The sequence below is a fragment of the Aspergillus candidus genome (assembly GCF_002847045.1).
Source record: "Aspergillus candidus strain CBS 102.13 unplaced genomic scaffold BDW47scaffold_38, whole genome shotgun sequence".
NCBI classification, from domain to species: Eukaryota; Fungi; Ascomycota; class Eurotiomycetes; order Eurotiales; family Aspergillaceae; genus Aspergillus; species Aspergillus candidus.
In genome coordinates, this window is record NW_020194043.1 from 167,538 (window position 1) to 180,676 (window position 13,139).

The following is a 13,139-nucleotide window of genomic DNA, read 5'->3' on the forward strand; positions in this document are numbered from 1 at the left end:
AGGACCGAAACCACGAGTGGCCACCGAAGTGAAAAAAGATGTTGGAAGTAGTGTTACAGGTACTGAGATTCACGTTAGTTCTGCGAAACCAACGAATTTTGCCACAGGGACACACTTACCAAAAAGAAAAAAGTGTCGACTTCGTAACAAGAACGTAAACCTCAAGGGTTATGGCGCCAATAAACAAGAGACCACAATCAAACGTTCGCTCGCAATAGAAGAATCGCTGTGGTTGGCTGAAACAATTGAAGATTTCATTTGGAGGGAGGCGGTGGTGGTGCACCAGGCTTCTTCACACCGGTCGTGTCGTAGGCACCGCGTCCCATGTTGAAAGCAGAGAGATCTCGGAGAATCATGGTGGATTCTGCACAAACAGCCATGGTTAGAATTTAGCGTTGCTGGGAATTGGCACGGTGCGAAGATAGGTGGACGATGGAATGGCGGGGAGGATGGAAGGGAGTATGAGAGGACTCACTGAGGTATTAAATAAACACAAGGAGCAGCCTCTCAGAAAATAAATGAAAATAAAAATAAAAAGGCTCAAATAAAAATAATAATCGAAAAAAGGCCGATTATAAAACCAATGTGCGGTCTGATAACAAAGCGAGTGTAGCGAGTAGCAAGGTACCCAAGCTTCTCAGGCAAGGACAGGCGGTATTGACGCAGACGGTTAAGATGCAGCTGCAATGAAGATCGGGAATCGATCGTTATTAAGGGCGCAATCCCGGTGCCGCGAAAGAGCAGCAGCAACAAGTCGATCTGTAGGTAGGAATGCAGCAACGAGTCACAGAGTGGCGCCCGGGAAACAGTGGATCGATAGATCGGTTTTCCCTTTCCTTTTTTTTTGTTCTCTCTTTTCGATCTCACTTGTGGTTATTTTTGCTTTTTAGTTGGGCGCAGAGTCTTGTTGTGTTTTGAATGTTCTTTTTTTTTTTTTACTTTTTGTCTTTTCGTCCGTCAAAAGCACTGGCGGGGGATCGGATCGTTTCTGTTTAGGCACTTCGTAGGTAGCAATCCGGCGCGCGAAACCGCAGGGACGGCCCGACAGGTGATATTTGAATCAATCGCGCAATCAGAATCCGATCGAGAATCAAAGACCGACAATGCGGACGAGACTAATGCAGCCCGTAAGGAGGGTGATCCTGGAAAGGAACAGCGGAAGTAGGCTCCGGGGGCAGCGAAAACAGGCCCAACTGGATGTATCGCAAGGGAGAGCCAAACAGGGCGAGCGTGGCAGGTAAACGTCACGGGTAGAGTGGACGGTAGTACGGAGACTGTTGGAGAGGGAGGAGAATGAAAGTTGTCGAAAGGGCCGAGAGATCCAACCGTCAGGACTCAGTAGGTTGGGAGGAAGGAGAGGAGGAAGGAGGGCGAGGAGTGAGGTGAGGAATGAACTGGATAATTTGAAGAATTTCAGGACCTCTGATCGTAGGGGATTCATGTAGATATAAGCGTTCCCAATCTGCTTGACTATGAGAGCAACGATCATCAGAGCAATCCTCTCATCCGTAATTTAGAAATAAAATAGAAGGGGTAGAAATTAAAAATAAATAAAATAGAATAGTAAATAGAAAATAAAAATAAAAACGGAAGGGAGAAAATAACTATTTGGCTTTATCTATTTGTTTTAGTTTATATTTTATTTTATTTTCATTTCATTTATTTTATCACAATGTTTGTTTTCCATTTTCATTTCCTTCTTTTTTTTTTCAATCGATATTTTTATTTCTGATTTTTATTTTCATGTCTTGTCTTGTTCCAAGCAAAATGATACATTCAAAACAAGATATCTCTGACTATACTCCATTGCATACTACTAGCCACCTTCCGGTTTTTAGACGTCGTACTACTGCACTCTGGAGCGGCTCAGTCGCTCAGTTCTGTCCCGACGGGAAGGTAAGATACAGTAGTGTGGATGCTCCATTCCCACTCCTGCTACTGCTACCCCTTTCTTTTTTTCGATTCTTTTCTAGGAGGCTTCTTTGCCCCCAGTCACTTATCCACTCCAGCCGTTTGACGCCCAGAATTGCCGTACGTTACCCGTACTGACTGCCTAATAATAATAATAATAATAATCACCATCACCGCCGTCATCGTCACCATTCCAATAGGAACCACCCTAGAGTATCAACGCTTGATCCCCGAGAGGACTTTTTGGATCATATCATGGTCCAGCCCATGTCACTCCATTGTCAGACAAATGATGTCAAGCCTGATCTTCTGTGGAATTTGTAGTCTACCTATGATGTGAGGTAAATTCCACTCCCCCAATGCCCTGATAGGTATTCTGTACTCTGTAGCTGAACAGGTATTCAATTACAATGTGTTATTTCCCGGCGTATCTGGCTATGAAACCAGTTCTTTCAATCTCCTTTTCCCGAGGTCGGTTGGCCTAGGTGTTCATTATCCTGGTCGTCTTAGACTAGATTATAGACTGGTCTCACTAGGCCCTATCACTTTTTTTCTTCCCTTCCCCTTGGTCATTGATACGAGTGGTCAATATCAGGATTACAGTCCAGGGTTAGAGGCCTTAGAGACCTTGTAGGCCTAATAGGTGGAACACATATCATAAGAGAAAGCTCCAGTTCAGCGCCCATGTGATCTGGATCGGCACCCGACAAGGGCAATCGGTATCCATACAAACGTACCTTGGTTGGGGCGAACTGGTGCGAGCACTCCGTAGACGAGAGAAAAATAAAGTAATAAAATAGTTAATAAATAATAAATGTTGAGAGCCGTCCTATCAAAAAGGATAACTGTAAAATAGTAGTACTGGCCGGTCTCATGGGAAAATTTGATAGGTAGGGAAGATAATTTGAGCCACCCCACAGGAGGTAAAAAAGAAAATAAAAAAAGACTAAGAAACAGAAAAAGAAAAAAAGAAGCAGGTACAGAACAATAATGCATATAGTTGAAGCTAAGAGGAAACCAACTTTCGGCGTGGTTGCATGGGGGGGGAGGAGTGGGGAAAGCCAACCGGTGGGCGACTCAGGAACAACGGATGGATCCGAAATCCAATACATGGAAAAATGGACCCATCTATTTCATTGCATTATCCATCCATCTTCCACTCTCTCCATCTGCCGGGGTGGTTGGTTAACTAGGCTCACTCCCGATTGACCAGGTCTGGGTTTTTTTTTTCTTACTTTTTTAATTACTGTTACTATTATTTCACTCGCGTGGTCTTCCTTTCGGGAGTCCACGACTCACTCACCAGGCCATTCCCAGAAAAGATGGCCGGCCCCCTTTATGGAGTAGGGATCCCCGTAAAAGCTCCCCTCCTAAATCATCGGTTCAACTGCCCCTTAACCCCATCCCGTATGATCGTTTGGGACGGATCTTGGGACGAAGTTCATCTTTTTCTCTATCCCAGCGACGTAATCGGTGGATGTATTGAAAATCCATCTTTGATTTGATGGATTGACAGGTTCGGGACCACCGGGGCACTGTTATATCGTTCCGCGGCGGCGATTGCTAATGGATAAGGACAGGTACCCTGGTCCTTGGACTCCCTACCCGACACAGAACAATAAATAACCGCTGCTGATCTCTGACCGTTCTTCGGGGGCTTTTTTTTTCCCCTTCTTCTGAATCATTTCTTTATTTTCTAGATAATAATAATAAACATAAGTAATAATCTACAATCATTCTTGTTTGTTTCTGATGTACAGTAGATCATGTTTGTCTGGTGCAGGTTCAATAGTAAACAGCTCCGGTCCTTTCGCAAGCACCTCCCGCCTGAGAGAAGCTCCAGAACATCCCAGGAAAGCCACAAGGTACCCAGACAGGATGGGTGTGGATTGGAACCAATCCAGAAGCTTCCCGTCCGGTACCTGCGGTAGTCTGGAGGTACTAACCTAGTCTCGGGAGACTATCGCGACCCAAATGACTCTGTTTTCTTGGACTTGATTCGACTCTGCTGGCTGGGAGGGCCCCACCCGGGCTGCTAAATGATTCATATCGTTGTCCCAACGTCCACCCGACCTGCCGTATCAAATCGAGATTGGGAAAATACTCAGGTCAGTTAGTTACTTCAAATGACAAAGACAAAATGGAAGAGACAAGAAGCAGACAGAACCAGATGACCACAGATAAGCAAAGATGATCGCTTGGCTTGGTTTCCTACGGTTAAGCACTTCCAACTGGTCGCCGGGGAAATCGGGCTGGCGATTAGGGGGCAGTGGGGCCCCCTAATAACGATCAATGATCCGGCCAAACCCACTGCTACCCGCCTCCGTTACGTATTAAGTCGACCGGCATTCTTCTCGCGAGCTTCTAGTTGTTCTAGCGTGTTGTGGTCCCGTTCCCTGCTCCGCTGGGCAGAATTCCATTTTTATTCCTTCTTCATCCAGGCATCTCTCTCTACTCGCCATCAACATAACTACCTCATGTGGATCCGACGAACCCTTCCTTCTAAAGGACTCCTGAGCCCACCGGCTTTCTAGACTCTTCCTTCTCCAACGATTAACGGCCGGCGTGGCGGTGGGATTGGAGCTATTGGCTTCGATGGACCTTCTAGAATGACGTCTTGATCGACCTGATAGACAGGAATGATCCATCGGCGTTTGCGTTTTCGCACCCAGTATTTTTAAAATAGATACCAGTAATTTTACCATACCCGTTCCATCTCTCTTGTCCTCCTGAGGTGGACACCACCTTCACGACTAACTCTCGCCACTGAGGACGAGTGGGTATGGTTATGTATGGATAGACCGTCCGGAGACTTCTGTCCGTTCCGGATGAAACGGGCGGCGGAAGAGCGCGGCAAGGCGGACCGGGGTGTCTGCTCCAGCCACACTTTTCTTTTTCTTTGTTGAGAGCCTGAGAGTCTGGACAAGTGTCACTCGCTGTGTTATGTGTTATGTCGGACCGACGCCACGTTTACACCCTGACGGGTAGGGAGGCCGCTACTGGGGCTGGGGGACAAGGTTTGCTCGGGGACGTAGCGAATAGTGCGTTTCATCTGGAGACACTACGCCTGTTTACATTACTAACATGGACATGATTGATTCATTCGTAAGGTAAGGTAGTATTACGTGTCTGTCAATATATCAAGTGTGGTCAAGTGAGCCTGGTGGTTAGTAAGCCAGCTATCAAGTTGAAACGACTTGAGGAGATGGTCCGATCTTACATGGACACCTGGTTAACGAAAAATGATAGGTAAACTAGCCAACCAATCTATGTACTAAGGTAGTTGGCCGTCCTTTGTCTCTACCTTGGTATCTGATTTTTCCTTTCTTTGTGACGACGACAACGGAGGGCGGAACTTGGACAAACTGAACACCGAATCAGCCCATGATTTTGGCAGGTACCCGTATATTCAGGAGGGAATGAATGAATGAATGCAAGCGAGAAACTGAATCTAAACCCTGTTCCAGACCTGAGCGGAGCTGGGTGATGATTCCAGAATTCTTCTAGAAGACCCGTCGACCTGGTGAGGGAGAGTCAACCGTGGTTCAGGTGCGGATCGTACCATTGATCTTCGCCGATACGGTTATTTTTATCGAATCAATATTCAATAAGGGGTCCCGTATGTACGGAGTATTGAATACTGAAATAAATGTGATAATATACATAAATAATATAATCAATCAATAAACAATATAAAAAATATGAAATATCACTAAATCCCAAAACAAAGCACTAGTATGTAATAAACCAGATTATCTACCGTCTACCGACATGACATGACAAGCCTGCCTTACACCTACACTCTAAACAGAATACTCCACCAGGACTACCGACACCAGGTGACGCCCACCCCCCCATTCATTCCGTCCCAACCTAATCAATCGATCCAACCCAAACGGTGAACGTAGTACACCGCAAGAAAGTAGACACCGACAAACAGACTAGAAGCTAGAAGCGCACTAGAAGCTGGGGAACAGTGGAGTGGGATGGGACCGTTGGCGTTAGGGGATGATCCCTGTAGACCGCCTCAACGACAGGCTTCCGGTTCCGGTTCCGCGTCCGCACCGAAATCTTGGACAGGGGAGCGTTGCTGTGGATGAACTATGGGTTTGGAGTATTGGTTGATTGATTGATTGATTGATTGATTGACACATAGTTAGTGCAGGATGTTGAAAATGTGCGGCGGATGCAAGCAGGGGGTTTCAATAAGGTCGTCGGGGAATAGAAGGATGTCGCCGGTTGATCTGTCTCAACCAGCAACTACAGCAACCATGGATACTGGTATGTTTTTTCCGGTGATCTGTCTATCTCATTGTGCCGGTTCCTGTCATTTGAGGAGTCAATCACTACGCCTCATCTAGCAATCATTTATTCATCACCGCCACTGATCGGAACCAGTCACATCGGTATTTGTCTGCTGCCGTTTATGATTCGAATATACAGGGTATCTACCTTAGAAATCTGGACAGGTACCTACCAAGTGGATGATATCAAACTGTCTGATATTCTCATACCAACTAATCTCTCAGACAGGTTGCCCTCTCCAACATGACACACACAACCAGATCCTCATACAAAAGAAAATTCAAAACAACCAACCAACCAACCAAACTCCATACACATATTCTCATCATGCCTCAACCCTAGCAACTAACGCAGCCTTCCCATCCTGTCGGGCCGCCGCATCAGCCACATCTCGCGCATGGACAACCAGTGAAACAAACAAGTTTAAGATTGAAAAAAATAACAAATAAAAGCAGCCAGCGCTGAGCAGGGGCTCAGATCAGCCCCAAAAGCAAATAAAAAAAGAATCGGACGCAGGGTGCTCGCCTGTACCCGGCTCCGCGGGTTCTGCAGCGATCCTCCTCAAATCGACAGGAGATCAATGGATCGGAAGGAGGGGAGAGGGCGTACAACCTAAGAAGCCCTAGGGGGGATCCGACCGCAGGCTGGGCTGGTTGGCTGGTTGGTTGGCTAGCTGGCTGGAATTGCAGATGCAGATGCAATGCAATGCAATGCAAGGCGGGTGTGACCCTGCGGCTGACACCTTACTAGGTACTTACTTCCTTCCTGGTTTCTGACTTGCTTTTTGTCTAGCCAGAGCGGGTTATGTTGTACTGCCGGGAGGTAGCCATTTATTATTGGATGGGAGGTAGGAAATGAACCGGTGTTTGATTGGAGTGGGCTGATTGTTTTGTCTATAATTTGAATCCCTGGGTGCTTTGTTAGGTATGTACATAGGAATGGAATGCATGATGTATGTATGCTCAACGCCATCATTTTAAGGACTTCTACGCCACTTGGTGAACATGTTTACTGAAAGATAGGCAGGTATAGCATCCATTGTGTTATACAAAGTACACTACTCCCAGGCATCTAATGGGTTGACCCATCATCTTAATCATTCTTCAATTGTATGTAGGAGAATCAACTCTGGACAGGACTTAATCTCCTAGTCCATACAGTAATAATCGTGAGATGAATCCAGGTCGTGAGAGGTGGAATTAATTAATATCAATATCAAAAGTACACGTGCTCTCCCTTCAATGCCGTCCCATCCTGGTTCCCGGGATTGGGATCCCAGTCAATAATCCTTAGACACGTACTCCATCATACATCCAGAGTACTAGATTCTAGTAGGATCCACCACAATCTCCGGGCATCAGTTCCTGTTCCTGTTCTGTTCCAGCGGAGATTCACCAGTTCAGCTTCTGATCCGGAGGAATTGAGCGACAATCCTTCCAGAATTAAGGACGGAAACGATAGACCGTCTTCCGATGATTCACCGGTGTCGGAAGACCCTGTCGACTCATAACTAACTAAGTAGAAACTAACAGGCCACCTGGAATGGGAAGAAAAGGGCCGGAAATTCCTAGACAAAGACAAAAGAAATAATAAAGAAAGGGAAGAAAAGGAGGAGGCTCACATGCGAAGAACGCCCACTAGGGACGCGGAAATGGGGCCGGTCTTGTTTAGCGTTGAAGCCACGGGATGGCGTTCTAGATGGGGAGATGATCCGTTACCAGAGGATCCCTAGTTCGATGATGATGATGATTATGATGTATGTTTAATCCTGGGGATGTCTTGGATGGATTTGCCACGGTGGTTCTCTTTGGAATGGAGTAATCAGTCGATCAAAAGGGGACATTCCTCGAGCGCCTTATTGTCCATTATGGAGTATGGAGTACATGTAATGCATAGATTGCCTGCTAGAGAGTAAGTACCAGATACCCAAGTTAGTCCCTATAGTGCAGTAAAATACTGTTCCCCGGAAAAAACCACTAACGCATCCACCCGCGGTTCTGGAACCCGATCCTCCCTTCCTTCCTTTTTCTTTGTCTCGTCAGCCACCTCGGCCCGTCAGCCCACTATTACATCTATCAACTCGAACTCCGTCGCAGTACGGAGGACGGAGGACGGAAGACGGAGGAGACGGCGACCATATTCCGTTCAATATCCTTTGGGGGGTTTGCCCAGGAATCACTCCTCCCGTAGATTGTCCATTCCCCCTACGTCAAGGACGGCCATGGCATGCTGCGGAGGACCGTGTAACTGACCTGGATCCCCTGGCCGGTGGCAAGGGAGACAGATCCAACCTCTACCTTAAACATGTTTGATTACGATGACAACATGAGTGTCATTGGAATGCTTCAGCTCTTCAGCACGATCCCTTGGATGAGATGTGGGTCCAGAGATCCAGGAACAAGCATCAATCAAAGTATCAATCAGTGTCTAGACTCTGGGCGACACAGTTGATCTACCTCACGACCTCACGACGCAATCAATGCGAGGCGTATCGGGGGCGATTGTCTTTCAGCTTTTCGGGAATCCTGAAGTTAGCGCCGATCGTGCGATGATAATCGTGCAGCTGCAGCATTGCAGGGGAACCATGCGTCTCACCGAGTGGCCGACGACGCCGATAAACAGGTCAAGAAAAGACACTGGATCAGGTGTGGACCATGGAGTCGGGGCGAGGGCATCCTGCTGGTCTGAGATTGATAGAATCAGAGCATGGTACGCTTGATCCATCAATCATGACCAATTGAATATCCTCGAATGTGATACAGATACGTTGTGTCTGGGAAAAGGACGGGGTCCAACCATCGACAAGTCGAATCCGATCGGTGCGCTACCCTTGCTTCCGGTCCAACTTGATTTTCATTGCAAACAGATACAATAGACAAGTCATTATCTCCTTCGGGGAGATCATCTCCTAAGGTTCTGCAGGTCCTTCCACGAAGAGCTGAATATATCGTCCTGACGCGAGGAGTCAGCCCCTTCCGTGTCTTCACCCCTCTCGATGAAAATACAGTTCAAGGAAGGAAGGGAAATGCAAAAGTTGGAGCAAAAGTACATTGCACGGACACTTCCGTGGGAAATCAAAAGGTATCGCGCGGCAGGCTGCAGCATCCCTTCCGCAGTGGAGCCCGGCGGCTCTCCATTCGCCCGGATGCAACCCGTCGATCGGCCAGGGCGGGTTTTTTTCCAGGTTTCTGGTTCAGACTCTGGTTCCATCATCCATGTCGCGCGACTGAGACAGCCGCAAAGTAGTGGTGATCACTTGATCTATCCATCTCTTCGATGTTGCTTGCTGGACTTTGTTCACTGTCAATTGTTTGGTCTCGATCTGTCTGTTCTCTATCTATCGGCCGACTGCCGTCGGAGGCAAAAGACGCCTCCTCACCTTCTGTACAGGAGAGACGTGGGTCCGTCCGTCCACCTGGGTCCTCGATATAGACAAGGTTTGGCAGTAACTCATCCCTAGATGCTTGGGGGGTTCGAGCGCTGAAAATGGGTCGGTGGAATGGGGCGAATTGTCTCCTGGATGACTATCTGGCCATTGATGGCTGTTCTATTGTCTGGTCAATGCAAGGACTGGAATGATCCATTGAGCCAATAATAGCTGTGATGCGTGAGAAGCTGTTGTGGGCTACTCTTGTACTCCGTAGACTGATACGATACTGAGCATCCAATCGCAGTTTTGAGGAACAAATGTATGAACAGTACTTGTCGGATCTACTAATATTCGCGAGTTAACTCACATAGACCATTCAATTAAATGACTTGACTGATTTTGACATTTGAGTTCGTCAAAGTTTGGCGGATGTCACTTGCAGCTGTAGGGGCTATAATATTAGCAGTGCGGAGACTCAATATATATATTTACCCATACCCTCGTCAACGGCCACTGTCGCGTGTCGACAATGCTTTGACAGGGGATGTTCGCAAGATGCTGCAGAATACCTAGACCTCCTTAACCAGATCTCAGCGACAATGAGCAAAGAAACTAACTAGAAATGTAGAGTATGATACTAGGCAAGCCAAGGCCACCAGCGGAGCGGACAAAACCAATCTGACAATTCCTTCCGCCTTCGACCTCCAATCGACGTCACACTTTTTTCTTGCCTTCCTCCCCGCAATCAACCAATCTCTTCTCCCCCCACGACAATGGCATACATCTAGTTAGACGATTGAGTACACGTCTAAAATTTGTTTATTGTTTCTGAGTCATCACCGCTGCGCGTTGACGGGACATCACCATGTCCCTCTCCCTCCGGATCTTCCGCCCGGCGGTCCTCCGCGCATCGCGACCAACCTCCACAAGCCATGCATATCAGACGGCCAGAACCTTCGCCAGTCAGACACCAGGCAGTCCGGTCTTTGAGGTCTTCAATCGCAAGACGAAGCACTTGCAGAAGGACCGCGCGGCGCGGAATGTCGAGGAGAGTCGCAAGGTGGATTACATCAAGGATGAGGTAGCGATACGGTTGTGTGAGCGATTACTGGTGGGTTCCTCCTCACTTATCATTATAGTAGATGGAAGAGAACAAGAAGGAATAATCAATCAATATAGGACATCAAACGGGACTTCCCCAGCGTCCTCGACCTCGGCGCCAACAGCTGCAACATCGCCCGAGCCCTCACAATGCCCAACCCGGACCCCGCGACCCCGACCTCTCCCCCCCTCTCCAACAAAATCCGGCACCTAACCTGCATCGACACCTCGGAAGCGCTCCTCAACCGCGACGCCGACGAGCCCTTCAACAGCGAGCTCTCCCTAACCCGCCAAGTCGTCCCCGACCTCGAAACCCTCCCCTTCGAACCCTCCACCTTCGACGCCGTGCTCTCCTCCCTCTCCATCCACTGGATCAACGACCTCCCGTCCCTCCTCGCCCAAGTCAACTCCATTCTCAAGCCCGACGCCCCCTTCATAGCCGCCATGTTCGGCGGCGACACGCTCTTCGAGCTGCGCACGTCGCTGCAGCTCGCTGACCTCGAACGCCGCGGCGGCGTCAGCCCGCACGTGTCGCCCCTCGCTGACGTGCGCGACGTCGGCGGCCTGCTCACCAAGGCGGGCTTCAAGATGCAGACTGTTGACGTGGAGGACATTGTCGTCGAGTATCCCGATACGTTTGCGCTGATGCGCGATTTGCAGGCCATGGGCGAGAACAACGCCATCTTGCATAGGGAGTTTGGGCCCCTGTCGCGGGATGTGCTGCTTGCCAATGAGGCCATCTATAGACAGTTGCATATGGAGGAGGGGGCGAGGGGTCTGCCGGCTACGTTTCGGTTGATCTTCATGATTGGGTGGAAGGAGGGGACTGGGCAGGCGAAGCCGTTGCAGAGGGGGAGTGGGGAGTTGAATTTGAAGGATTTGTTGGGTGGTGGGGATTTTAAACAGAATAATTAATCTATGGATAGAGGGTGTATAGTATATAGCATATAGTAAGTAAGTAGAGATAGGATATCATATCATTCACTCGCAGACAACTACCTTAGCCGTCCTTCTATCACAATATGTATACCACCATCGACTCACTACTTACAGATTTATGAAATGAAGAGGTGAAATGAAGAATGAAATAAAGTTAAACAGTCCTCCGATCAGTCATAACCCGCATGACAGTCCCCATCCCAGCAACCTCCACCAGCTTCTCATGCCAACTCAGCAAAACGCTCATCTGCTGCGCACTGCCGCCCTCGCCGAAATTGCGCGCCTGGATCTGCGAGAACCCTCCCGACACTTGCGGCGAGCCGGGGGTTTTGGGAGTCTGCGTTCCGCTGCCGGGTGCCTGGGAGCCACCCATTCCTTTGTACCTATACAACAATTAGCATCATCACCCCACCTGGCATCTCTAACACAAAACACCAAACCAAGTAGGAGAAGGAAGGGTATGGGACATACAAATACTTCATCAAGCAATCCGCCCTCTCCGACCCTCCCTCACCGGTGCACACAGCGTCCAGCACGCGCGTCATCTCCCCCTGCCGGATCCCCTGGAGGACATCGACGACGGTCGCCATGTGGACTTCCTTGGCGCGGTCGTCGCCTGCCAGCGGCGCCGTGTCCAGCACGTAGCGCAGGGCGCCCTCTGCATCGCCGCTGCGGAGGACCTGGCGGACTTGGGTCGCGACGTTGGCGGCTTCGCTGGCGTTGCTGGGTGCGGGGAGCGTCGCGGGCAGGAGGCTGTCCATGGGGAAGTTGACGGAGGAGTCGGGGTCGAAGGCGTCGACGTTGATTGTGCGGTAGTTGATTTGGGCCATTTTGGTTGGTTTGTTCTTTGACTTGTTTGGGTTGGGTTGTTGGTTGGGATGGTGGGGTGTGTTAGGGGGTTGAGTTGGTTGGTTTGGGTTGGGTTGTTCGATTGATGGATTGGTTGACTCGTCGGAGGAAGTGTGGAGTTTTAATGGGGTATTGAGAAACACTGACTATTTCTGAAATGTTAGATCAGTGCATAACTCTCCTAACTAAGCCATGCCATGCCACTGACAGCTTTACTGACCTGAGCGGGGAGACGAGTGTACCAGTCGGTGGTGTCGGTGACACGCAGCGTATAGTCCCTGGCTTCCTGCAAAAAAAACTGACTGAAGGTAGGCAGAGAAAAAGACAGAGTCTAGTTAGTGTTTGCGGAGTCGGTGGAGTGTATAAGGGGAGGGGTGAATGGAGCTGGACTGGAATGATGATGAGGTGGGCGGTGATGATGCGGCGGTGCGGGTGCGGAGCACGGGGATAGTTGTGCCTGAGGTGTCTTCCCTCCTCTCACTATGCCAAGACTGATTCTCCGGATGTATTTGACTATGGATATGGCTACTAGGTATGGAGTCACGGTACAAGTATGGGAAAATCATGTAAATAAATAGGTTATTAAGAAGACTATGTTCTAAATCGCTAAACATATCATACAAAATCCGCTCAGAAACAAGGAAAAAATAATCAAAAAACCACC

General features: G+C 48.8%; 4 protein-coding genes across 4 annotated transcripts; 2 read left to right on the plus strand and 2 right to left on the minus strand.

Moving 5' to 3' along the window:
• Positions 1–990: 990 nt before the first annotated feature.
• On the minus strand, positions 991–1,487 carry BDW47DRAFT_53422 (uncharacterized protein). Its single transcript, XM_024819259.1, has one exon. The coding sequence runs from the start codon at positions 1,439–1,441 to the stop codon at positions 1,091–1,093; it is 351 nt and encodes a 116-aa protein (XP_024670170.1). The 5' UTR covers positions 1,442–1,487; the 3' UTR covers positions 991–1,090.
• A 7,236-nt stretch (positions 1,488–8,723) lies between these two features.
• BDW47DRAFT_53445 (uncharacterized protein) lies at positions 8,724–9,582 on the plus strand. Its single transcript, XM_024819260.1, has 3 exons — positions 8,724–8,925; positions 8,979–9,035; positions 9,092–9,582. The coding sequence occupies exons 1-3, from the start codon at positions 8,871–8,873 to the stop codon at positions 9,460–9,462; spliced, it is 483 nt and encodes a 160-aa protein (XP_024670171.1). The 5' UTR covers positions 8,724–8,870; the 3' UTR covers positions 9,463–9,582.
• Positions 9,583–10,451: 869 nt separating this feature from the next.
• On the plus strand, positions 10,452–11,602 carry BDW47DRAFT_127509 (uncharacterized protein; the record flags this gene model as incomplete). Its single annotated transcript, XM_024816728.1, has 2 exons — positions 10,452–10,697; positions 10,766–11,602. 2 exons carry the CDS (start codon positions 10,452–10,454, stop codon positions 11,600–11,602), a joined length of 1,083 nt encoding a protein of 360 aa, XP_024670172.1.
• A 64-nt stretch (positions 11,603–11,666) lies between these two features.
• BDW47DRAFT_53456 (actin-related protein 2/3 complex subunit 5 family protein) lies at positions 11,667–12,902 on the minus strand. Its single transcript, XM_024819261.1, has 2 exons — positions 12,098–12,902; positions 11,667–12,009 (listed from the first exon to the last, which is right to left on the minus strand). Exons 1-2 carry the CDS (start codon positions 12,454–12,456, stop codon positions 11,781–11,783), a joined length of 588 nt encoding a protein of 195 aa, XP_024670173.1. The 5' UTR covers positions 12,457–12,902; the 3' UTR covers positions 11,667–11,780.
• Between the last annotated feature and the right edge of the window lie 237 nt (positions 12,903–13,139).

Coding starts and splice junctions, on each gene's coding strand:
- BDW47DRAFT_53445 (XM_024819260.1), top strand. CDS start 8,871: ATGGAGTCGGGGCGAGGGCATCCTGCTGGTCTGAGATTGATAGAATCA. Junction 8,926..8,978: donor ATTGATAGAATCAGAGCATG/GTACGCTTGATC, acceptor AATGTGATACAG/ATACGTTGTGTCTGGGAAAA. Junction 9,036..9,091: donor CGACAAGTCGAATCCGATCG/GTGCGCTACCCT, acceptor CAGATACAATAG/ACAAGTCATTATCTCCTTCG.
- BDW47DRAFT_53456 (XM_024819261.1), bottom strand. CDS start 12,456: ATGGCCCAAATCAACTACCGCACAATCAACGTCGACGCCTTCGACCCC. Junction 12,010..12,097: donor GATTGCTTGATGAAGTATTT/GTATGTCCCATA, acceptor ATTGTTGTATAG/GTACAAAGGAATGGGTGGCT.
- BDW47DRAFT_53422 (XM_024819259.1), bottom strand. CDS start 1,441: ATGAATCCCCTACGATCAGAGGTCCTGAAATTCTTCAAATTATCCAGT.